This window comes from Hyaena hyaena, unplaced genomic scaffold (genome assembly GCF_003009895.1).
Source record: "Hyaena hyaena isolate Hyena2069 unplaced genomic scaffold, ASM300989v1 scaffold_93, whole genome shotgun sequence".
Taxonomy (NCBI): Eukaryota; Metazoa; Chordata; class Mammalia; order Carnivora; family Hyaenidae; genus Hyaena; species Hyaena hyaena.
In genome coordinates this window covers 3389544-3416717 of record NW_024080724.1, presented here as the reverse complement: position 1 = coordinate 3416717, position 27174 = coordinate 3389544, and the positions used below count along the sequence as shown (strand labels likewise).

Genomic DNA, 27174 nt, shown 5'->3' with positions numbered 1-27174 from the left:
ATGTTTTTATTTATTTCTAGGAGAGAGAGAGCACGTGAGCAGGGGAGGGTCAGAGAGAGAGGGAGACACAGACTCTGAAACAGGCTCCAGGCTCTGAGCTGGCTGTCAGCACAGAGCCCGACGTGGGGCTTGAACCCACGAACCGTGAGATCATGACCTCAGCTGAAGTTGGACACTTAACCAACTGAGCCACCCAGGCGCCCCTGGAATGCTAACCTAAGGGAGTCTGAGATTGTTTTGATTTTTCTGGACACATCAAACTTAATCTTTCGTAAAACCCTCACCTTTTTTATGTACACACAGATAATTTTTGTTATATTTTCCTGTGCTATTGAACACTTTGGCTATTGGTTGCTTTTGCTACTCATTAAAGCTTTTGCTGTTGATATTTGGAGCACTTCCAAAATCGGTTTATTGCTCATGTAATGTGTGTTTGTCACAGAGTGATTTGCCCCGGGTCAAAACGGAGATTGAGGCCTTGAAGAACCTAAGACATCAGCATATTTGTCAACTCTACCATGTGCTGGAGACAGCCAACAAAATATTCCTGGTTCTTGAGGTTAGTAGTATGGTCTGGAGCCTGAAAGGTATTTGGTTTCTGTCTTAGTCCGTTTGGGCTGCTATAACAAATATAGACTAGGTAGCTTATGAACAATGGAAATTTATTTCTCATCGTTCTGGAGGCTGGTAATTCCAAGATCAAGGGACTGGTATGGTCAGGTGAGGGCCCTCTTCCTGATTCATAGTTGGCACCTTCCAGCTGTGTCCTTAATGGTAGAGGGACCAAGGTATCTCTCTGGAACCTCATTTATAAGAGTACTAATTCCCTTCATGAGGGCTCCACCTTGTGTCCTAATCACTTTCCAAAGGATCCGCCTCAGTACCATCATCTTTCAACATAACAATTTTGGGGAGAAATCAGATATTTAGACCATTTCCAGTCACTTTATCAATAGTTAAGGGAAAAGGGTGTTTTGCCTTCTGAAAGATTAAGTAAATGTTAATGAGCTTACCTGTTTGAATTCTCTCTATAATAATTTAGATTAAGTGGATGTGTATAATAAGTTGGAGATTCATTGTAAATGCATACTTTCTAATACACTCCTAATGGGGTTAGGATTCGTGAATAGAATATGTTAAAATTTATTCCTAAAGGGAAGAATCCATTTTAGCTTTGTATGGCATATTAGTCTAGGGCTGCCATAACAAAGTACCACAAACTTGGCAGTTTAAAAAATATTTTTAATGTTTTAATTATTTCTGAGAGAGAGAGACACACACAGTGTGAGCAGGGGAGGGTCAGAGAAAGAGGGAGACACAGAATCTGAAGCAGGCTCCAGGCTCTGAGCTGTCAGCACAGAGCCCGACACGGAGCTCGATGTGGACTCGACGTGGGACTCAACATGGGACTCAGGCCCACGAACTGTGAGATCGTAACCTGAGCCGAAGTTGGACGCTTAACTGACTGAGGTACCCACAGCCTTGGTAGTTTAAAACAACAGAAATTTATTGTCTCACAGCTCTGGAAGCTAGAAGTCTGAAATCAAGATGAGGGCAAGGTTGGTTTCTTCCGGAGAATCTGTTCTGTGCTACTTTCCTAGTTTCTGATGGTTACTGTCAATCTCTGGTGTTCCTTAGCTTGTAGATGTACTCACCTCTGTCTCTAAATGGCGTTTTCTTATCTGCGTGTCTGTGTCTTTGTCCACATTTCCCTCTTCATGTAACAACACAGCCATTGGATTAGGGTTCACCCTGATACAGTATGACTTCATGTGGACTCGATCACATCTACAATAAGGTCATGTTCATTGGCAGCAGATGTTAGGACTTGCACATATCTTTTTGTGGGCACAATTCAACCCACAGCCTATGGGTAGCCTTCAATACATGTGTTATATGAATCAGACTCTTTCAAGCTGTAACTGCCCTTTTAGCCTGAAATGTGAAGTCTTTAGTGTATTATCCATCTTTTATTCCATTTGCTTTGCTTTAGTCTCAGCCAAGGCTCTAAAGGTTTTTTTTTTTTGTTTTTTTGTTTTTTGTTTTTTTTTAGTTTTAAAATTTATTTTGAAGAAGGAGGGGGCAGAGAGAGAGTGGGAGAGAGAGAGAATCCCAAGCAGTCTCCTCACTTTTAGTGCAGAGCCTGACATAGGCCTTGCCTTGATCTCATGAACCATGAGATCATGACCTGAGCTAAAATCAAGAGTTTGAAGCTTCACTAACTGAGCCACCCAGGTGCCCGCTTTATCTCAGCCAAATAATTTGTAACTGCACATGATTTTCACAGTACATTTAAAAGCATATTTAAAATTTATAATGTTGAAAGTTTTGGACCTAAAACTATTTTCTCTTTATTACGCTGTAGATCCGCCCGCATGGTCCACAGTGATGCTTTTAAAGCCTTTATTTTAAGCTGATTCCTTTGTCCAAATTAAACACTTAAAAAAAAAAACAACAAAACCAGCAAAAAGCCTCTAAACCTAGGGCAAAACCGAAAGGTACAAGAGTATATATTAAAAAGTAGAATTCTCTCTCTCCCTTATCACAGTCCTCCAGTGCCCTTTCCTCTAATTCAGTCACTTTTCTTGTGTTTCTTACAGATTTTCCATGTACATTTGACCCTGGAACAACATGGGTTTGAGCTGCACAGGTCGACTTACACACAGATTTTTTTCAGTGTAGTGCTATAAATATATTTCGTCTTCCATATGAATTTCTTTTTTCCAGCTTTATTGTAAGAATATAGTATATAATACACGTAGCATGTAAAATATGTGTTAATTGTTTATGTTATTGGTAAGGCTTCCTGTCAACAGTAGGCTTTTCATAGTTAGATTTTTGGGAATCAAAAGTTAAATGCATATATCAAAAAATTAAAAATAGAACTACTGTATGATCCAGTAATTCCACTACTGGGTCTTTACTCTGAGAATATGAAAACACTAATTTGAAAAGATATATGTACCTCTATGTTTGTAGCATTATTTACAGTAGCCAAACTATGGAAGCAGCCCGTGTCCATTGATAGATGAAAGGATAAAGAAGATGTGGTATGTGTATGTACATACACAGACACACACACCTGTGCGCACACGCACACATGCGCACACCCACACTATAGAACATTATTCTGCCATAAAAAAGAATAAAATCTTATTTGCTACAACTTGGATGCATTTAGAGAGTGTAATGCTAAGTGAAATAAGTCCGTCAGAGAAAGACAAATACCATATGATTTCACTCATATGGAATTTAAGACACAAACAAAAAAAAAGACAAACCAAAAAATGCTTTTTAAAAAAAATTTATTTTGAGAGAGAGAAAGAAATAAGCGGGGGAGTGGCAGAAAGAGAGGAGAGAGAATCCCTAGCAGGCTCTGCACTATCAGCATGGAGCCTGATGTGGGGCTTGAGCTCATAAATTGTGAGATCATGGCCGGGGCAGAAATCAAGAGTCAGACACTTAGCCAACTGAGCCACCCAGGTGCCCCTCAAAAAACACTCTTTAAAAAAAATTTTTTTTTAAATGTTTTATTTATTTCTGAGAGAGAGACAGCATGAGCAGGGGAGGGTCAGAGAGAGAGGGGGAGACACAGAATCTGAAGCAGGCTCCAGGCTCTGAGCTAGCTGTCAGCACTGAGCCCAATGCGGGGCTTGAACCCACAAACCATGAGATCATGACCTGAGCCGAAGTCAGATGCTTAACCGATTGAGCCACCCAGGCACCCCAAAAAACACTCTTAACTACAGAGAACTAACTGATGGTTATCAGAAGGGAGGCGGGTGGCAGGGGATCGGTGAAATAGGTAAAAGGGATTAAGAGTACTGTGTCCTGATGAGTACTGAGTAATGTATGGAATTATTGAACCATTGTACACCTGAAACTAATATAACACATGTTAACTATACTGGAATTAAAATTAAAAAAGTTACATGCAGATGTTCAACTCTGAGGATGGTCACTACCCCTAACCTCCTAACCCCTGTGTTGTTCAAAGGTCAACTGTACTTATAAATCCCTTCGTATATTTTATGTGTGTGAAGACATATATGTTTTCATGTATATGTAAATATATATACATATGTAGGTGGCTTATTAGTTTCTGTCATACAAATGGTTGCATACTATAATATTTTGTACCTTGTTTTTTTTCTTCCTGCACTTAACATTTTAGCTTGGAGACCATCTATGTATATTTGTAGAGGTTTTTAATGTTTTTGTTTCACTTCGTTTTGCATTTCTTTATAAAGTAGGCTGTTTATATAAATCTTATTGGATAACATATAAAAAAATTGAGCTGTAATTTTTATATGCTAAAATTTAGCATACATTAGCTATACATTTTGAAAAAGCTAAACACCTATGTACTTCTCATCCCAGCCTAGGAATGAAACGTATCCATTATACCAGAAAGTTTTCTCCTGACCCTGTGACATTAATCCCTGTAAGCCCATCTGCCCACTGTACTTCTCAGTGACCAGTGATTTGATTTTTGTCACCATAGGTTAGTGTTACCTGTTGTAGAACTTAATATAAGTAGAATCATACAGTCTGTACTCTTTTGTGTTTGGTTTCTTTTGTTCAGCATAATGCTTTTTGGAAGTCACTGTATCAGTGTATACTCTTTATATCTTTTCTCTAAATGCTGGAAATTGTTTCATATCAATTTGTAAAGAGTCTCCCTTTTATTTATTTATTTTTTACTGGCCGCATAGAATTCCATTTTATAATGGAATTTACATTTAAATAGTGTGAGTGTATTTGGATTGTTTCCAGGCTTTGTTGTTCTGAAACAGTACTGCTGTGGTGGATAATCTTGAAAATGTGTAATTTTTTTTTAAGTTTGATTTTATTTTTAGAGGGCAGGAACAGGGGAGAGGGGCAGAGGAGGGAGAGAGAGAGGGAAAGGGAGAGAGAATCCCAGGCAGTTTCCACGCACAGCATGGAGCCTGAAACAGGATTTGATCCCATGACCATGGGATCATGACCTAAGCTGAAGTCAAGAGTCTGATGTTCAACTGACTGAGCCACCCAGGTGTCCCTAAAGTGTGTTTTTGGTGTTAATCTGTAGGAACATTTTCTAAATGTGGAGCTATGAGGTCAAAAGCTATAGATATTTGTGATTTTATTTGATAACTACTAAGGTGAAATGAAATCTTGAAAGGAAACCCCAGTTTACAAAAAAAGAAGGGATGGAAAGCTAAGAACTTTATATTTTGGTACCTATTCTCCTGTAGCTTCTTATGAACCTGTGTAGAGCTGGGCTTCTGGTACAGACTAAAAATCTCTGGTCTTCAGGATGGAAAAGCAATAATTGCTGCTGGTGATGGGGGGAGAAACACCTGGCTGGCTCAGGTGGGTGACTCTTAAGATTAAGAGGTGACTCTTAATCTTGGGGTTGTGAATTTGAGGCCTACACTGGGTATAGAGATTACTTAAAAATAAAATCTTTAAAAAATATTTTAAAAATTGTATGCTTTTTTTGGTGTTTGTTTTAGGTAACTACATTAAATATGAGTGCATTAAGATGAGAAAGGGTTTTAGTACTTTGCTATAAAAATATAAAACCTTGAATGAACTTAAAAATCACAGTGTCAGGGGGTGCCTGGGTGGCTCAGTTGGTTAAGTGTCCGACTTCGGTTCAGGTCATGATCTCACATTTCGTGAATTTGAGCCCCATATTGGGCTCTCTGCTGCCTGTGCAGAGCCTGCTTGGGATCTTCTTCTCTCTGCCCCTCCCTTGCTTGCGTGCGCACATGTTCTCTCTCTCTCAAAAATGAAATAGACATAAAAAAAAGATCACAGTGTTAGTTGATTCTACTTCTACTTACTGGCCATAAAATTGCTTGAGACGAAGAGCTCTTCTGTGTCCTGAAGTAATTGTTGACCTGTCTGATTGTGAGAATGTATTTTTGACTGTACCTCACTTGGTTTCCTTACCTGTAAGTTGAATTAAAGATATCTCTAAGTTAAGTATAATTTTTTGTTTTAATTCCTCTGAAGTGATTTTTGTCAGTAGTAATCATATCTATGTGCCTCTGTTGTTATTGAAGTATTGCCCTGGAGGAGAGCTGTTTGACTACATAATTTCCCAGGATCGCCTCTCCGAGGAGGAGACCCGAGTCGTCTTCCGTCAGATAGTATCTGCAGTTGCTTATGTGCATAGCCAGGGTTATGCTCACAGGGACCTCAAACCGGTAAGTGACTGTCACAGATGCTTACCCGAGAGTTCAACGTCATGTACCAGTTTTACTAGTGTTCCACGGGTTCTTTCTATTTAGAGTCTATCTTGGCTTTGCTTCATTTTTTGTACCACTCATAATTGTATCACTTTTCTTTCTTTTTGGTTGCCGGTAGACTTTTTTGGATGTACCTTATTGTCGTTATTCTATATATTTGTCAGTTGTGAGTGACATTATGAATGTCTTTGTAATCAGCTGGGGACTATAAACTTCGGATTTTATCTCTAGGAAAGAAGAATTTTGAGTATTTTCTTTGAGAATATTGTCATTGAGTATTTTCCCTTCAGTACTTTTTTCCTAAACTCATCTTCCTTTAATTTAATTCCATTATACCTCAGAAAGGAATAGTTCAATGGAATGAACAGACTAATTTTTCAAGGACAGAATAAAAATGTGAATACTCTTAAGTCTGTAGGCATGTTCACCACTAATATGGATGGTGGTGAACATGGATTTTATGTTACTTGGTATTAGCATCAGGAATCTAGAATTGGTTGACAAAATATGGCAACGTCACTTTCCTTTTCCCTCTGTTTACCCAGCCCTTTGATTTGAGCTCTTTCTTTTGTTTTGACACACATTGTGTTTGCTTGTAGTTGAACCTTAGAGCACCATGGAGGGGATGGCTTATGTGGAAGTGTCTTGAGGGAAAGCAGGATAGTTATCAACATTCCCCTTCTTTCCCTGTCCTTACTTCTTGTCATTTCATTCTTTTTTAGTGATTTTCATTCTGTTGTTCCCAGACTGCTTAGCATAAACGATCTTAAATCTTTTCTCTTGGTTTTGCTGCTTCCTGGACCACATCACACAGAGCCTCCAATGGCAGGGGCTGCAGGCAGAAAAAGTGACTGTGACAAAGGGTTTTAGAAGAGTGAAACGCTTATTTCATGGAAGCAGAGGTCTGCGTTACATTTACTGAATTTGGAAAAATATAAAATATTTGTAACTTTGTCAGTGAAGAGCTAGGTAGCTCCGTTGTCATCAGCCAGCTCCAGTTCTGTCATCCTCCAGCTTCTGTTTAGTGTCTAAGATGGCAGGCCTGTCTTACTGCCAGCGTGTGGTACAAAGCTCAAGACGTCTGTGACTTTTTGGCCAAACTCTAGGAAAACCTTTATTCATCAAAGAAGAAACAATAGAATGGGAAAGCCGAATAGATGATCCCCAGTCATCCAGACTCAAGTTCATTAACTGTACAACCAAATATCGAAAGTGCAGCAATATATGCTACTTTAGAAGGTAAAGGGGAAGAGAGGAAAAAAAAAAATCTCTGAAATTCAAACCAAAATGTATTGTGTTTGTATCTTTTTGTTTGTTTTTATACTTTTTATGTTTGCTTTTGTCCTAAATATGTATATTGTATAGTACAGAAAGTATTTTTCCCCCAAAAAGGTGTCAGTCCTTGAATACAGTCCCACAGGATACTCAAGTTTACTTTCTGTTTTTAAAAACTTACTATGGGAAATACTCTGGAAATAAATGTCTTATATGTGAAAAAAAAAATCTTCATTTAGAAATTGTTTTTAGAAATGGCTAGAGGTAGGATGTGATATAAGGAAGTCAATATACAGTTAAGAAAATATCTTTGTTTCCCCAGGAAAATTTGTTGTTTGATGAATATCATAAATTAAAACTGATTGACTTTGGTCTCTGTGCAAAACCCAAGGTAAGTGCAGAAGTAAAAATGTATTTATTTCCTTTGTAAATGTACCTGTTAGGGTGTTATCTTTCACTGAATTCCACTTAGCCTTTATTGAGTGTGGTTGCATCCATTGAGAAGAATGTTAAATTTCATCCCCTTTAGAAGTTCTCTAGACGATTCAAATAGGTAGCCACGATTGAGAACCACTGTTCTAGGTCCAGGGTTGGCCCTGCTGAAGCCCCCATGGGTGTGATGTGAGAGAATTTGCAATGCTGAGGTGACATGAGGTCATTACAACACGAATTCTGAATTGATCATATGTTTGCAATTTGAGTATTGCAACTAGATGAAGCTTTTGTTCATTTAGATAGCAGTTTTGGGAATTTAGTGCAGATCTAGTCTTTGCTATCCACATGGTTATATAACTAATAGTTACATTTTGAGAAGCAATCCTCTTTCCTTATAAAAGAGGAAGGAAAAAGTCCGTGTGCACTTCTAAATGTATACAGTTATGTATTTCCTCAATTTGCACTCCGCAGTTAAGTACTGGTGTTCTCCAGCATACCTTCTCTTTGAGGTGACTTTGAACTTTCTAGCTGTGCTGTCTGCAGAGCTCCTGTGTGGCTGCCTGTTGGAGGCTTCCTCCTGAGTTCTCTAATGATGGTACTCACAGTCTCTAAAATGAGCTGTCTACACTCATTAAGAATGTTGAAATTGCAGACCTGTCTTAGCTCTTTGTAGTCCCGTGATTATTTCCTGCCCCAATCAGAATTAGCTAAATGCAGAGGGAAGCAGATTTTGCCCCTTTGGCTGAATGTCTGATTCTTTCTGATTTTCCTCTCCTTCCCTTGGCTCTTCAGAGATTGTCAGTGGAGCCTATGTCTGGGAGCCAAATGCTCTATGGCATTTTTTTTTTTTTTTTTGATCGGCAGGCATATAAAGATAAAACATACTTGGAGCAGATAAACTGGTTTGAGTCATGTTCTCCACAGGAGGCAGTGGAGGTTTGTGACAGACTCCATTAGCTTTTATTTATGGCTGCCACAGATTCAACCCACACAGACACCATCTGAAAAAGCAGCCTTGGCTGGGAGAGGATTGCCTCCGCTTTCTGCTGAGAAGTTCACTTCTGGGCACGTTGTTGCCGTTGTAAATGAAATTTCACAGTTTCGCAAGCCGTTTGCCAGTTGTAGGACTACACAAGTGTTGGGTAGTCGTATCATGTTCTTTATGTCTTGATGTTTCTGTGCGAGAGCAGAGGATGTCGAGCAGACTCCTCATTTTCACAGATCTGGAAGCTCGGGTGTTTTTTGTGTGTATATGTGTTATGACTGGGTCTAGAAAACAGATTCCTAAGGCACTGTTTGGTGCAGCAGATTCCTCTCTTCCCTCTAAGGAAAGAGAAACTTTTCTGTATTTGTGAAGATTTGATACTGGAGATAGGATCCAGGAAAGAAATAGTTCTTTTTCTGTGAGTTCTTGAGGATGGGAAGACATGGGTGCTTGGCTGTATGCTAAGCTGATTATTATGTGAATGGATGTCTAGGAAAGTATGACCCTGACTTGACTGAGCTAAGAAGGAGGTTTTGTTCACGCCAGGTTGTAGTGGTATAGAAAATGCAGAGAAGAGTAAACTGCACGTGCTCACATGCATGTAGCAGAGTATTGAGTTGGCTGCATGGAGTCTCTCATTCTTTGAGATAATTCTTCATCTAGTTTCTCCTTGCTTGTGCCAAAAGAATGTTTATCAAGGTTTTAATTTCTTTAGGGCCGTGATTAAGGAGTATTTCATTTTTTCTTGTTGGCAGGGTAACAGGGATTACCATCTTCAGACATGCTGTGGGAGTCTTGCTTATGCAGCACCTGAATTAATACAGGGCAAATCATACCTGGGATCGGAGGTAATTATTCATTGATTAATTCAGTATATAATCAGTGTACATTTATTGGTGACCTGGAGTGAGTCAGACATTGTGCTTTGGGGATATTACAATAAGGTCAGAAATAATCTTGTTAATCAAAGAGTTCAGTTTATTCAGAGAGTAAGATTTAAAGTAACACATGAAATGAATAGCTTGCAATAAATCTAACAATACATAGTATACTTATGAAGCAAGGTGTCCTTGTTGTGTCTACTTTCGTGTTAAAACAGTATCATAGTTTTATCAGTATCATAGACTAGTTAGTCCAGCCAGGTAGAGCACAAGGCCAGGGTTGCAGCCTCAGTTTTCAGAGATGCTTGCTGGTTAGCTCTGAGAAAACTTGGACTTTGTTCATGGCAAGATACTTATCTGAGGCCAGCAGTCTTTTGTAGGGGGCCCAGGCTCAGAAGGCCTGGGCACTGCCTGTTTTACTTACCATTAGCTACTGTAGGTTAGTCAGTCCTTTCTGTTTTTTGAAGTACTAATATTGTTAATATTAGTATTATAAGACAAAGTTGAGTTATCAAAAGCTCAGGAAATGCTGGATTGAATCATGTTTTTAGTTGAGGACATCTCCAGATCTTTAATATATTCTCGTCCAGTGTGATCCTCTGGGAGGGGAGCATCACTGAGAGTAGCTCGTCATGATTTTACTCGCCTAGAGTCCGCTTTTTATGTGCTGCCCCTTTTGGAACTAGTGTTATGTTGGAGAAACCTTGAGATATGCCCATTTACTGAATTCATAACAAGAGAAGATGGGAACTGACTTCTTTTGGTGACTTTTGATTTGGATATAATCTCAAGCTTATAGAATAGTTGCAAATATGGAATGAGGAACTTCTGTATACATTTAGTCCTATTCACAGTTGTTTTCATTTTTAAAAAATATTTTATTTATTTCTGAGAGAGAGAGACAGCATGAGCAGGGGAGGGTCAGAGAGAGAGGGAGACACAGAATCTGAAACAGGCTCCAGGCTCTGAGCTGGCTGTCAGCACAGAGCCCGACGTGGGGCTTGAACCCACGAATCATGAGATCATGACCTGAGCCGAAGTCGGACACTCAACTGGCTGAGCCACCCAGGTGCCCCTACATTTTTTCATTCTATTTGCTTTTCCATTCTCGTTCTCTATTTGTATATATGCATATTCTTTTCTTAACCAATTAATAAGTTTTAGGCATTATTTCCCTTTATTGTTAAATATTATGCATATATTTCCTAAAAGCAAGGGGCTTCTCTTTTATACCCACACATTAGTTCTCAAAATTGGGAATTTAACATTGATACAACTTATTTAATCCATAATTCATATTCATGTGCTGTTAATTGTACCATTAATGTCCTTATGTCTTCAGAGCTCTTTTCATTTTGCAAAATGCAACTCTATACCCACTAAATAATTTTTCTATTCTTCCTTCCTCCCACTGCTGGCAGCTACCAGTCTACTTTCTGTCTATATGAATTTGACCAGTCTAGGTACCTTATATGGTGGGTCCTACAATATTTGTCTTTTTGTGACTGGCTTATTTCACTTTGCATAATATCCTTAAGACTCATCCATGTTGTAGCATGTGTTAGAATTGTTTTCGTTTTTTTTAAATGTTTATTTTCAGAGAGAACATGCACGTGCACAGGAGAGGGGCAGGGAGAGAGGGTGAGAGAGTCCCAAGCAGGTTCCATGCTGTCAGTGCAGAGCCTGACACGGGGCTTGAATCCACAAACTGAGATCATGACTTGTGCTGAAGTTAAGAGTCGGACACTTAACTGACTGAGTCGCCCAGGCATCCCAATGCTAGATACTTTTTATAATTTTCATTTAAACCGCACAAAAATCCTTTGGAGGGACTACTGTTACTCATTTCATTAAGGTAAGAAGTTGAAGAAACTGAGGCTCAGAAATTAAGCGCCTTTGCAAGGTCACACAACTGGTAGTTACTGGTCAAGATTTGAACTGAGGGAGGCTTTACTGCATACCTGAACATTCTCTCTGTCTCTGTCTCTCTCTCTTTTAATGTTTTATTTATTTCTGAGAGAGAGAGAGAGGCAGCTTGAGCAGGGGAGGATGAGAGAGAGAGGGAGATACAGAATCGAAGCAGGCTCCAGGCTGTGAGCTAGCTGTCAGCACACAGCCCGATGTGGGACTTGAACCCATGAACTGTGAGATCATGGCCTGAGCCGAAGTTGGACACTTAACCGACTGAGCCACCCAGGTGCCCCCCAACCGCCTCTTTTAAATTATGTGGTAATTTTTTTAAAAGTAGGCTCCATGCCCAATGTGGTGCTTAAACCCATGACCCTGAGATCAAGAGTCACATGCTCTACCAACTGAGCCAGCCAGGCAGCCCACAATTTTTTAAAAGACTTTTAAAAACATTTTTAACAGCTTTTATTTTATTATCTTTTTGATTAATGTATTTATTTTGAGAGAAAGAGAAAGATGGAGGGACAGAGAGATAGAGGGGGAGACAGAGACTCCCAAGCAGGCTTCGCACTGTCAGCACAGCCCACCCCCTATGCAGGCTTGATCTCATGATCTCATGAGATCATGACCTGAGCTGAAACCAAGAGTCAGATGCTTAGCCACTGGAGCCACGCAGGTGCCCCTTACCTTATCTTTTTATTTAACCTCAGACATAATCTCTCTGTTGACCTCTTTTTACGGCATTTGATGAGGCTGTGCTAGCCCTCTGTTCCCTCTGCAGCCTCTTTGCTTTGAATTGAACACTCTGATCAGGCGTGCCGTGCTATCCAGGCTGAATTTTTAGATCAGTTATTTGACATTTCTGAGGCATAAATAGTTATTTTCTGACCTCTTGCAACTTGGAAGAAAAAAGGAGGTGTTTGCCTGGAAGTAGCTCATTCATTTGGGGCATATTAAGAATTTGATGTGATTTGGTAGACAGGACTAGGTGTTAGATTTGGGTTACTTAATATAGGTACTCCTTAGCTATGATGCTCCTTGAGTTATTTTAACTCTTTCTCTCCTCTTCCCACCCCTCCTGCCTTAAAAAAACAGCTGCCCTTTTTACCTCTTAAAATTTTGCTAAGGCTCATGTGAGAGTGAAAGCTGTGACTGTTCCTCAGTCAACAGTGGCGTCATTGTTGACTAAGGCCAAATACCGCCTGAATTAGTAGTTAGTGCTTAAGACTCATGGGACAAATGGATATCTTATACAAAGGTTAAACTCCTTTCTGGGATTTTGAGATTTGTAGGGGTGTTTGTGTTGGCAGGCTAATTTCTAGCCTCTGTATTTGAGAAGTCAATCGTTGAACTTTATTAAGGTTTCTTTACATAGAGAGGACTTTACAGCACAGCTTAGTCACATTTGCAGAATATCAGCAGTAAATTTTAAGACTTGTCTTGACATCCTCATGCATGTTTATATAACCTCAATAGGGGCTCCTGGGTGGCTCAGTCGGTTAAGCGTCCGACTTCAGCTCAGGTCATGATCTCACGGTTCATGGGTTCAAGCCCTGTGTCCGTCTCTGCGCTGACAGCTAGCTCAGAGCCTAGAGCCTGTTTCAGATTCTGTATCTCCCTCTCTCTCTGACCCTCCCCTGCTCACGCTGTCTTTCTCTCTCTCTCTCTCTCTCAGAAAAAAAAAAAAAAAATTAATGGGACGCCTGGGTGGCTCAGTTAGTTAAGCGTCCGACTTCAGCTCAGATCATGATCTTGTGGTCTGTGGGTTCAAGTCCTGCATCGGGCTCTGTACTGACAGCTCAGAGCCTGGAGCCTGTTTCAGATTCTGTCTGTCTCTCTCTCTCTCTGCCCCTCCCCAGCTCGTGCTCTGTCTCTCTCTGTCTCAAAAATAAATAAAAAAAAGTAAAAAAAAAAAAATTATAACCCTCAAAAGCACTATAGAACTGTCTTTCAGAATTAGAGACCTGGCCTCATCTCCTTCCTTATCATACCCAATCCAGCCCAGCCAACTAGGAATTATTTTCTTTTGAGCATTAGGATCCAACATTGGGAGAGAGTGCACTGAACAAAAAGTAGGTAGACCTACCTGGGTGGCCTGCCATTGCCCGGGTGACTTTGAACAAGACTTCCTTTCTGGGCTTTAGGTTCCTTGTCTATAGAATGAGCAGTTTGAACTAAATGATCTCTGCACCCTTTTTCAGCTCTGTGAAGATTCCATTAAGTATACTGTCATTCTGTAATATGTTCTCAATTATTAAAAAAATTCTTTCTTTCCCCCTCTCAGGCAGATGTTTGGAGTATGGGCATACTCTTATATGTACTTATGTGTGGCTTTCTACCGTTTGATGATGATAATGTCATGGCTTTGTACAAGAAGATTACGGTGAGTATTACAAGGCATACATAGAATTCATTGTAAGAGTTCTATACTGCATACAATTTGCTTCTATTTATAAAGCAAAAACAGGCAGAAGTAACGTATGCTGTTAGAAGTCAAGATGGTGGTTACACTTTGGAGGAGGGGAGTGACTGGAAGAAGGGTGTGGGGGGATTCTGTGCTCTTTCTTGATCTGGGTGTTGGTTATGCTTATGTATTCAGTTTTTGAAAACTTATCAAGGGGGACCCTCAATACGTATACTGTTCTGTATGTGTATTATACTTCTTCGGTAAAATGCTTAACAGAACAAAAACAAATGAGAAAACAAACATGGAAGATGATTTTTCTGGTAACAGATTTTACTTTATCCTGAAATGATACCTTAGTAAGTTACTGTCTTAAATCACATTTTTCAGTTGGGTTCTGATAAAAGAAGAGAAACTGCTTCTTTTTGAAGGTAACATTTGGCTTTAAGGTATAATAAAGCCATGGTTAAGAGTACTGTAGGCTTTGTTAAAATCATACTTATCAGAGAGAGAAAGATACGTGGTTGAGGGGGTTGGGGATGGAGTGACAGTGGGGAGTGACTGTTAATGAATACAGGTTTTATTTTGGGGGTGATGGGCACATCCTGGAATTATATAGTGGTAATGATTGTACAACTTTATGAATACACTAAAAACCACCGAATTGTATACTTTAAAGGGGTGCATTTTATGTTATGTGACTTAAATTCAATTTAAAAAACCTTCAATCGTATATACTAAGGAAACCATAAAATTCATTTTAAAATTCATTTTAATATTCAAAGCAAGTGAACACAAGAAGATATGTAAGGAGGAGGAAAGAACACCATTTTATGTCCTTAGCAAACCAGGGTCAGACCAACAGAGCAACTTCTCTGCGCGTGGCTTGAATTTGGTTCTGTTGGAACAAGTATTTCCTGGAGGTCTTCTTTGTATCAGATACTGGAAGGCCTGAACAAGAGTCTATGAACTTGATCATTGTCTACCAGGGCCTGATTTCTTGTTGGAGACAGATAAAAGGCTGTCTAAAAAGGGGAAAGGGTCAGGGATGCCATATTATAACAGAGATATAAATGAAGTTAATACAGGAGTGGGTGAGGGGTTTGGGAGAACACGTTAGAGGAAGTGAGGCTTGAGCAGGGCTTTCATAAGGGGTAGAAGTGCTTCAGAAAGGGGTATGGGAGAGCGCATGTTTGGTAGAGTAGACACTGTGAGCAAAGACAAGACAGGAGGAGCATGGGGGAAGATGGTCAGATGTTTTATGTGGCTGGACCACTGGGTCTCTAGCACCCTTTAGGTAGGGAGACTACCTAAATCAACTCGCATTTTGGGGACATAGTACACTGAACTGAAAGTGATAATCCCGTTGGCTCATTGCTTGCCCTATAGAACAAGTTTAAAGACACTGAGTTCAGTCTTCAATTTTTTTTTCAATCTTCAATTTTTAAATTTACTTGACTTAACAGTTATTTCCTATATCCCCCCACCCCCCGGAAAAACCTTTAAAATCTATGCCAGAATTCGAGATGGAATTGTAGTAGTCCCAACTCCTTGAAGGCTAAGGAGTTCTGATTCTGCAGAGTCAAATGGAAGTAGGTCAGCACAGCCGTTACCGTTGCTTTGGGGAACTGTGTGTGCATATGCCTCTCCTTGGGAAGGAGAGCTGGATGGGGCAGGAGGCTGGAGGCCAGCTTCCTGGGGCTGGCTGGGGTAGCCAAGGCAGCCTGTATTTCCTCCCAGCCCTTCTCAAGGAGCCTCCCCTAAGCTTCTCAGGGTGGCAGTTGTTGCTTTGGCCGTGCTTGTTCACTGTGGCCGTGGTTCTGACTACACAGGCAAACCCTACCGTGTCAACAGCAGGCTGCAGGAGAGGGGAGTGTCAGGATCGCGGTGTAGCCTCAGCCTACTTTAACAGGAGTAGATGGGAAGGAGGCAGGTCTTTGGGCAGCTCAGCAAGTTTTCCAGTTAGGCTTTTTTAAAAAAGATACTAGGTTGGCCTCTTCAAGCGTTCATTCTTTTTGCTACTCTTTGCTACTCTTTTCTGTAAAGTAGAGCTGTGTTTCTCGTTCTGAAAATAATTTTAGTATTATAAGCTACTAGTATATTTTACCACGCTCTTTTTTGGGGAATTCCATGGCAGCGAAATAAACTGACAGACAAATTTCTCCAAAGATGAACTGGAATTGGATCTGTTAGCATGAAATCTTACACCTTTGAGAATTCTAGAAGACAGTGTGGGGACACATAATCATAGAATTTCACCATTGGAAAAGATCTTACAAATTATGTTTTCTCACCTCTCCTTCTTGGTTCGTATTTAAATCTTGACTAGAACATCTGCCTTAGCTATGTCCGTGTAATTTTTCTCAGGGTGGGGGAAGCTGTGGAACAGTGGTTCACAACCCTGGCTGCATATTAGCCTCACTTGGGGTGCTTTGAAATATATTGGGTCCAGTCTCCAGAGCAATGAAATCAGAATCTCATTGGTATTATTAAAATCCAGGATCTTTACTTTCTGTCTGTGGCCAGAATTTGGCAAATTACTTTGCCTTTCGAGTCTTAGTTTCTTCTTCCATAAAATGGGTGGAATGATAGTTTTGACAGTAGGGTTGTTAGGATTAAATGAGTTAAGCCATGCACAATATTTAGAGTAATGCTCAGTAAACGTTAGTATTATTAACATATCTGTGTAAATTTGGTTTGCCAGTATTTTGTTCAGGACTTAAAATTTGTTCAGAGATTAAGATGTACTTTTCTTTCTTAAACTATTGTACTTGTTTTTGGTTTCAAGATTTCACTAGCCACATAAAGTTAATTGAGGCTTTTTCTCCCTTTTACTGTTTTTGTTTTCTGGAGGAGAGTTTAAGATTAGAACTTTTAGTTCTTTGGGTGTCTTATGGAATATGCTTGTAAGGCCATCTCCACCAGGGTCTTCTTTATGGGAAGATTTTGAAATAGCGTGTAAGTCTAATCAGAAACTCTCCAGTGGCTGCTTTTTCATCTCACTCAAGTATAAGCCACAGTTTGCGCTGTGGGCAGTAGGCTTCATCCCTTGTGAACTGGCCTATATTAACTTTGGTGCCATCATCACCTACTGTTCCCCTCCTCACGTGCTCCATGCACCTGTACTCCTTATTTCTTTTCTTCCCTCATTGGGTACTTCAATGTGCAGAGCATGCATCTGCCTTGGGGCATTTGCACTTGCTCTTTCTTTCACCTGAAATGGTTTTCTCCCATATAGCTGCTTTGTGCTCTCCTTTCCTTCAGGTCTCTGAATTAGAAAGGCAACCCTACACTGTATGTTAACTAACTTGAATTTAAATAAATAAATAAATAAATAAAATAGAGAGGCGACCATTTATGTTGCCTTGTGTGTTTGTACTTTTGTTAGTTTATTTTTTTTTATTCATTCAGCATTCTTTCAGCTTTTGAAATAGTTAAATACTTGTTGAAAACCTAATATGTGCAGGCATTTTTCTAGAGACTTGGGATATATCAGTGAGTAAAACAGATGGACAACCCTGTCCTCATGGAATTTATATTCTGGTGGTAGGGATATAGAAAAAGGTAATAAACAGACTAGATATTAAGTTATATTAAAAGATGATACTTGCTTTGGGAAAAAAAATTGAGCAGGGTAAAGAGTAATCAGAATCAGATTTGGGAGGAAGAGGGGGGCAAGTTGCTGGTCAGAATAAACTTCACAGAAGTGAGATTTGAGCAAGACTTGAAGGAGGTGAGAGTGTTAGTGGATATCAAGGAGGAGAATGTTTCAGGCAGAGGAAATGGCAAAGACCACTAGCTAGAAGCTAGAAACACCTACTGTAGTCTGGGGAGAGCGAGAGGGCTGGTGCAGTGGACTGAGAAAATCAGGAGAGTCGTAGGAAATGAAGTCTCAGGAAATAGGAGATCCAGTTGTCATTGGGCTTTCTGGGCTGTCGTAAGGGCTTCAGCTTTTTCTCGAAGTGAAATAGGGACCCGTTGGAGGATTTTGAGCAGAAGGGTGTCATTACCTGGTATAGGTTTTAACAGGATCATCCTGGCTACTATAAGGAACAAAAGAGAACTGGGGAAACCAGTTAGGGTATTGTAGTAATATCCTACAGATAAGAGATGGTGGCCGTTGAGGTGGTGAGAAGTGGTTAGATTCTGGATTTCATTAATTTAAAAAAAAATATTTTAATATTTCTGAGAGAGAGAGACAGTGTGAGCAGGGGAGGGTCAGAGAGAGAGGGAGACACAGAATCTGAAACAAGCTCCAGGCTCTGAGCTAGCTGTTAGCACAGAGTCTGATGCGGGGCTCGGACTCACGAACCATGAGATCATGACCTGAGCTGAAGTTGGCCGCCCAACCAACTGAGCCACCCAGGCGCCCCTAAAAATTTTTTTAAACTTAAAATTCAATTAAAAAAATTTTTTTTGAGTTTATTTACTTTGAAGGAGAGAGAATCCCAAACAGGCTCCATGCTCAGCACAGAGCACAACACGGACTCAATCCCACGACTGTGAGATCATGACCTGAGCCAAAATCAAGCACTGAGCCACCCAGGTGCAACCAAAAATTATTTTTATTTATTTATTTATTTTAATATTTTTATTTATTTCTAGGAGAGAGAGAGACAGCGTGAGCAGGGGAGGGTCAGAGAGAGAGGGAGTCACAGACTGAAACAGGCTCCAGGCTCTGAGCGTCAGCACAGAGCCCGACGCGGGGCTCGAACCCACGAACCGCAAGATCATGACCTAAGCAAAAGTCGGACGCTTAACCGGCTAAGCCACCCAGGCGCCCCCCAAAAATTATTTTTAAATTAACAGAGTAAAATTTTTGTGTATGAGTACAGGTCTACAAATTTTAACACGTATCTCACTTCATGTAACCACCACCACAGTCATGATACATGTTTAGACTAGTCCATAGTCTTTTGAAGGTATAGCTAATGTGATTTGTTGATGGACGGGATGGGGGAATAGCATGAGCAATTAGAAAGTTGGCACCGCTATGAACTGAGATGGGGAAGACCCTTGGTGGAGCAGGGACAATCAGGAGTTCAGTTTTGGACGCCAAAAAATGTGCCCAATTTGTCTAATTTCTCAAAGTTATTGATATAAAATTATTTACCTGTGACAAAGTATCAGATTTTTATGTACTTTTTTCAGATTATACATGTGTACGGAATTTTGTATTTTCTCTCTTGGTGCTTTTCCTTTTCCAGGTTTCTCACACAGGTGGGAGCTTATCACAAACACTGCTCCACATCTTGTTTTCTTCCCTTCACAGTGGGTCTCGGAAACCACACCCCTTCAGAGCAGCCCAGAATAGAATCGAGGTATATACATGTACCTCAGTTTTTTTAACCATCCTAGGTTAATGGACATTTAAGTAATTTCCAAGTAGTCTTTTTGTACATTGTGAATAGATCTGTAAGAAAATCCCTTGAAGAATTTCTGGGTTAGTAATTTTGATAGATCTTTCTAAATTGCTTCCTGATGAAGTTCTATCAGTTTCAGCAATAGCATGAAAGTGCATGTTTCTCTATATCCACATCAATAAAGTATACCTTTTTTTTTCTTCTAAAGTTTCTTTATTTTGAGAGAGGGGGAGAGTGAGCACATTCACAAGTGGGGGAGGGGCAGAGAGAGGGAGAGAGAGAATACCAAGTCGGCTCTGTGCTGTCAGTGTAGAGCCCAACACAGGGCTCAGTCTCACAGCTGTGAGATCATGACCTGAGCCAAAACCAAGAGTCGAGTGCTTAACTGACTGAGCCACCAGGTGCCCCAAATGTACCTGTTTTTTTTTTTTTTTCAGTCTTTTTGTTTAAGTTGTTTTTGCTATGCTGGAATTTGTAGTTTTTATTTAATCACACCAGTCTTTGTCGTATTTGTTTTTTTAATGTTTTCTATTAATTTGTTTTTACATTTATTTATTTTTGAGAGACAGAGTGAGACAGTGCAAGTGGAGGAGGGGCAGAGAGAGAAGGAGACACAGAATCTGAAGCAGGCTCCAGGCTCCGAGCAAATGAGCACAGAGCCCGATGCAGGGTTCGAACCCATGAACCATGAGATCATGACCTGAGCTGAAGTTGGACACTTAACTGACTGAGCCACCTGGGCACCCCTGATTGTTGTATTTGGAAAGGCTTTCCTATTCAGATTGTTTTTAAAAATTCCCATGTTTTCTTCTGTTAAAAATTTTTTTTAACATTTTATTTATTTTTGAGAGCGACTGCACATGAGAGAGACAGAGGGCAAGCAAGGGAGGGGCAGACAGAGAGAGAGAGAGAAAGAGAGAGAGAGAGAGAGAGAATCCAAAGAGCCTCCAGGCTCTGAGATGTGATACAAAGCCTAATGTGGGTCTTGAACTTACATACCACGAGATCATGACCTGAGCCTAAGTCGGACGCTTAACACACTGAACCACCCAGGCATCCCTCTTCTACTATTTTGTTTAAATGTTTATTTTTGAAAGAGTGAGTAGGAGGGGCAGAGAGAGAAAGACAGACTCTGAGGCAGGCTCCATGCTGTCAGTGCAAAGCCTGACATGGGGCTCAGACCTATGAACTGTGAGATAATGACCTGAGCCAAAGTCGGATGCTCAACTGATTGAGCCATCTAGATACTTATCTTCTAGTATTTTTATGGTTTCATTTTTTATGTTTGAATGTTTGATTCATCTGGAATTGGCTTTGATGTGGTTTCATGAATTTCGTATTACTAAAAAAAATTGTTCAGGTTTGATTTCATATTCTGGATTCTGGTTTTCGAAAGGCTTCTAATTGTGATGGCAGCCAAGCCATATATACTTAGATTTGAGGTTCATTTTTGTTTTTATTTTTTTAATTAATATTTTTATTATTAAAAATTTTTTTAAATGTTTATTTTTGAGAGAGACAGAGTGTGAGTAGGGGAGGTGCAGAGAGAGGGGGAGACAGAATCTGAAGCAGACTCCAGGCTCTGAGCTGTCAGCACAGAGCCCGATGCAGGGCTCGAACCATGAGCTATGAGCTGAGATCATGACCTGAGCCAGAGTCAGATGCTTAACCGAGTGAACCACCCAAGTGCCACTGAGGTTCATTTTTAACAATAATGTGTATAAGTCTGTATTTCAAATACTCTTGGTAATTTTGAGGTTTGAGACAACTTGTTAGATCTGATTAGGTCTTTTTTTTAACTTTGTGTTTTGGCTAATGGGTTCACAGTAACCATTGAGGTGTTAACTCTTATTGTTCACATGTGCTTATATTCCTAGTCTTTAATCTGTGGGTTTTGTTTTTTTTTTACAAGATTCTTTTTAAGCTACCTGGCTATTTTGTGAGGATTTAGTTTAAATTAAGTACTATGATCTGTAAATTAACTGGGCTCAGGTAAAGCACAGTACTTTGCAGTATGTAGAGAGTGGTGCAAGGTGGAGCCACTTTGTCTGATGTCACTGTCACAGTCAAGGAAGAATTATCATGTACTATAGGTTATATAGGGACTAATGAGGGTGCCAGTGCCAATCGATATACTAAATATTAATAAAGAGTAATTTTTGTTTTTAGGTAGAATATGAACATAAATAGAAGTTCTAATATACTCTTCCCATATCTTTATCTTAAAAAAAATTTTTTTAATGTTTATTCTTGAGAGAGAAAAGAGAGACAGAGAAAGAGAGAGAGAGAGAGCGCGAGCGAGCATGAGTGAGGGAGGGACAGAGAGAGAGAGGAAGACACAGAACCCGAGGCAGGCTCCAGGCTCTGAGCTGTCCGCACAGAGTCTAACGCGGGGCTCTAACTCACGAACCGTGAGATCATGACCTGAGCTGAAGTTGGACTCCCAACTGAGTCACCTAGACGTCCCATGTATCTTTTATTTTTTTAATTTTAATTTTTATTTTCATTGCTTACAAATAGTATTTTGTCTTGACTTTTTCCCATACCATTATTTATTTAGTTATTTTTGTTGAGTTATAATTGTTGTACAATATTATTAGTTTCAGGTGTACAACATGATTTGACCTTTGTATACATTGCAAAATGATCACATCAATAATTCTTATCATCCATGACATACAAAGTTAATACAGTATTATTGACTATATTGCCCATTTTGTACCTTACAAGTACTTGTTACATGTACAATTACATGACTTATTTTAAAATTGCAAGTTTTTACTTCTTGATCTCCTTCACCCATTTTGCACTCCCCCCAAAGCCCCTCTCCCCTCAGGCAACCGTCCATCTATTCATTGTATGATGAGTTGGGGTTTTGTTGTGTTTGTTTTGTTTTTTAGATTACATATTTAAGTGAAATCATGTGATGTCTTTCTCTGTCTGACTTATTTCGCTTAATGTAATAACCTCAAGGTTAATGCTGTCACAAATGGCCGGATTTCATGCTCTTTTATTGCTGAGTAATATTCCATTGCACATGCATGTGTGTACTCATTCTTTATTCATCTGTTCACGGTTACTTAAGTTGTTTCCATATCCCTGCTATTGCAAATAATGCTGCAGTGAACTTAGGGGTACATATATCTTTTGTAATTAGTGTTTTTGTTTTCTTTGGCTAGACACCCAGAAGTGGAATTATTGGATCATGTAGTAGTTCTGTTTTTCATGTTTTGAGGAGCCTCCCTATTGTTTACTATGGTGGTTGCACCAATTTACATTCCCACCAACACTGCAGTTTTCTCTACATCCTTACCAAAAAGTGTAATTTCTTGCCTTTTAGATAATAGCCATTTTGACAGGTATGAGGTGATATTTCATTATGGTTCATGTGATTCGAGATGGGTGTGTATTCTGCTGTTGTTGGATAGAATGTTCTATGTTTGTGTGTTAGGTATATTCAAATGTACCTAACAACAAATGTCTGTTGTTCAGATCTACAGTTTCCTTATTGATCTACCCATTGATGAGATTTGGGATATTAAAATCCACTACTATTGTATTTCTCTCCATTTTTTTAAATTTTTTTTATAAATTTTTTTTTAATGTTTTATTTATTTCTAGGAGAGAGAGAGAGAGAGAGACCGCGTGAGCATGGGAGGGTCAGAGAGAGAGAGAGTCACAGACTGAAGCAGGCTACAGGCTCTGAGCTGGCAGTCAGCACAGAGCCCGACGTGGGGCTCGAACCCACGAACCGCGAGATCATGACCTAAGCGAAAGTCAGACGCTTAACCGACTAAGCCACCCAGGCGCCCCGTATTTCTGTCCATTTATCCCTTCATGTCCATTAATATTTGCTTTATATATTTAGGTGCTTCTGTGTTAGATGCATAAATAGTTCAATTCTTATATCCTCTTACCGGGATTGACCTCTTTACCTAGTGTATCTTCTTACATTCCTTCTGGGGTGCACCTGCCCCACCTTTGAAGACCACCATTCAAGGAGAATGGATGGTTGACTCTCTCTATTTTTTTTAAGTTAGAGAGAGAGAGAGAGAGAGGCAAAGAGACGGGGAGAGACAGAGAATCCTAAGCAGGTTCTGCACTGTCTGCCCAGAGTCTGATGCAGAGCTTGAATTCACGAACCATGAGATCATGGCCTGAGCTGAAATCAAGAGTTGGACGCTTAATCAACTAAGCAACCCAGGCACCCTGACCCTATCTATTCTTTAGGTAGGCCCTCAATTAAGGTAATCCCTCTTAGGCAAGTTATTGAGTGTCAGGAAATTGGGGATGATTGTCCCTGGAAATTTCCTGAAGTTACGGCTATGCTAAGGGCAAAAGTGACTGTCAGTATAACTGGGGCTAGGATTGACAGTCTTTTGTGGACAGGGAGTCTTCTAAGGATACTTCTTGATAATGGCTGTTTGGAAATTTCAGTGAGACATTATGCCATAAAGGATCACTACAATGATTTTATCCAGGAAAAGTTTTGAATTCTCACCGTGGCCATACAAAGTCTCAATAAAGATATCTGACTTTGAAAATTCTTATTTCTGTATACCCTGTAGAAATACACTTAGTAAAACCAAATGAGGTACTGTATGGATTTACCATCTATAAACTTTGATTTTAGAATAATTTTCTCTTCTTTATAATGATGATTATACAGGCTGTCATCTTTGATTTGCAGTGTTGAAATGATGTAATCCACATATAAGGACACTACTTGGCAGGAGGGCATGCATTCAGCTCTTCCAGGTAATATCCAGCCATTAGGGGCAAGTTAAATAGAAGAGGTAGGTAGACCGAGGGTTGAGGCAAGGATATATTATTTGAAGATTGTCTCATATTGGTACTTAGCGCATGTGTAGGTTTCATTATTTTTTAAATGGCTACATAGTATTTATTGTGAAATTTCCTTTATTCTAAGTTTGTGTACATAATTTTTAAAAATTAATTTTTAATTACACAAGTAGTGCCTGAACACATTCTCCGTATAAAGAATTAAAACATTACAGATAACTGAAGTTGTCTTGACTTCTCACATAGGTAAATTACAATTATCACTTTGCTTCTTCCAGATCTTTTATATGTATTTGTAGTCATTTATACTTTTTTCTTAAAATAAATTGTATCATACTGATATTATTCTATATCTTTCTTTACTCAACATTGTATGTGCCATTGTACATATAATACTAACTCATTTTTACAAATAGTTTATCTAGCCATTTTCTTGTTGAGCATTTTAGGTTATTTTCCAATTTTTTCTCTAATATAAGTGATGCTCAGTGAGCATCCCTCTGCATATCTTCTTGGACATATGTACTGAGTAGTAGAATTCCTGGGTCTTAGAATATGACATTTTAAAAGTGAACAGATACTGTCAAAGTGTACTCCAGCGTTTTTCCCCCCCACATTTTACTCCCACCAGCAGTGGATGAGAGTTAATGTTTCCCCATGCTGTTTTTAACATTATTATTTATAAAAATTTTGGATATTTATAGGACTTTTGGATCTTGGTCAATTGAAAGGGTGAAAATGGCATCTGAAAATGGGATATGATTTTTTAAAAATTTATGGCATCTGATGTTTTATTCAGGTCTTTAATAATTAGAGCATTTGAACAGAGTTCCCATATATTCCTCACCCAGGTTTTCCTATTATTAACATCTTACTTTACTGTGGTACTTTGTTACAAGTAAGGAACCAATGCTGGTACATGACTATTAACTAAACTGTTTACAATATCCTGTTTTACTAGTCTTCCTCTCTGTCCTTTCTCTATTCTAGGATTCTTTTAGGATATTGTATTATATTTAGTTGTCATATCTTCTTAGCCCTTTCTGATCTGTGATAGTTTCTAGGGACCTTTTATTTTTAAGTAACTAACTACTTATTTATTTTAAAATAAGTAATTGGTTGTCCTAGGACTACTTACTCAGTAATCCATCACTTTCCTATTGCTTTGAAAGGATAGTTTTATTATATATTGAATTTCCACATTTACATATTTTGGGTGGCTTTTTATTTTACTCCATTTATCTTTTTGTCTATTATTGTCTGATACATAATTGTTTTAGTTGCTGTATCTTTATAATATCATTTCTTTAATGTCTGGTAGAACTAACTTTTTCTTATTCTATTTTTTCTCTAGAACATTCTGCTATGATTATTTTTCCTTGGTGTACTGTTTGTGCTACTTTGCATGTTTCTTAAATATCTCTAATCCAAGTTGTCGATTAAAAACCTGAATAGAATAAGTGTTTTGAGAATTGGGTTTTGGTTTGTATAAGGTACACTTAACCAAGGTTTTATGGTCTTATCCACAATGATAAACTGACTGTTAAAGCCTTACTGAAATTGAACTTATTATTATGATGTTCCTCGTTTACTGAATTAACTCTAAACTTTGCTTTTTTAAAAAACTGTCTGGACCTAAGTTTCCATACTGTTTGTTTGCCTTCACTTGCTCTTCTTTCAACTTCACATTTATTTGGCAGTCATAGAATCAGTACCTTTGGTTATTAATAGATTGTTCCACCACTACAAGATGAATGTGTCAACATATAATCCTCAGTGTTCTCTACATTTATTTTATTTGTTTGTTTGTTTTAATCCTTTGGGGGTGGTATTTTGATGTTTTTGGTAAATCAAATATTTCTGCGGTGGAATGAATATGATAGAAAATGTCTAATTCTTGTTCAGTAGAGATTTAACCTTCCTAATTAATATTATTTACTAATACTGTATATTCTTTGTTTCTCCTACTCTGAATTTCATCTTTTGGTTTTTCATGTATTTGCAAGTTGAAAATTGATTCAAATTAGGACTTTTATGCATTATTGTGGAATTTAATTTCACACATTATAGATTTTGAAATTTATTGTAATCTTGGCTCAGAACTATTGTTCCGAGGCGCAGTGTAATACAGTCTGCTGGTTGAATCTAATTAAGGTGTCGTATCACTTGCATGCAGTATGTATCTTTGCCTAGAATGTTCTAAAATTCCTCACTTGGGAATAACACTTTTTCAGTTCTTGGTCTGATTGAAAAACCCAGCAATATTTGATACACTGTATGTAACTGTTGTTTAAGAGGCAGACTTTATCTTTTGCATTTGTTGATTATTTTAGCCAAAATGCTCAGTTGCAGTCTCTAGCATGATTACCGACAGGTTTGGTATTAATCTTATTAATGTCACCTAAATTCATTTACCATCACTGCGTTCAAAGACAAACATGACCGTACTCCAGTTTGGGGTACACAAATATTACAGAAGAATAAATAATTTAGTAAATGAAAGTTGAATAGCTTGCAAGTAAAATTGCTTTCTAGGAAGTATAATTTATAATTTTAAAGAAAATGGGCACATTATCTTTTTATGAGATTATATTTTATAATTATTGAGTTGACTCTATACTGTAATTATGTGTTGGAGAGATGGCCTTTCTTTCATAGAACCATGTGAAAAATGAACAATTTCAAGCTGTCTAGAATTCCCAGGATTATGTTGCTTGGCCCACAGGGTTTCCCCCCCTTCTTGGTTTCTCTCTCTATTACCCATTTCTTGCTCTCATTTGCAAGGTAATCGTCCCTTAAATAAACAAGAATTCTCTAAAGACTAAGCAGAAACCAGGGTTAAGCTGCACAGCCCTGGCTGACAGGGCCTTTTGTGGAAATG

General features: G+C 38.9%; 1 protein-coding gene and 1 pseudogene across 6 annotated transcripts in view; both read left to right on the top strand.

Moving 5' to 3' along the window:
* MELK (maternal embryonic leucine zipper kinase) overlaps positions 1-27174 on the top strand; it is a 91594-nt gene that overhangs the window by 10194 nt on the left and 54226 nt on the right. For 5 of the 6 annotated variants that reach the window (XM_039234853.1, XM_039234851.1, XM_039234849.1 and 2 more), the window contains exons 4-8: positions 443-559; positions 6054-6197; positions 7837-7905; positions 9690-9782; positions 14008-14106. In XM_039234853.1, the coding sequence (XP_039090784.1) occupies positions 443-559; positions 6054-6197; positions 7837-7905; positions 9690-9782; positions 14008-14106 (522 nt within the window). The remainder of the gene's footprint in view (positions 1-442; positions 560-6053; positions 6198-7836; positions 7906-9689; positions 9783-14007; positions 14107-27174) is intronic. The other variant, XM_039234852.1, reaches the window with a different exon arrangement.
* LOC120233498 lies at positions 7027-7513 on the top strand (annotated as a pseudogene).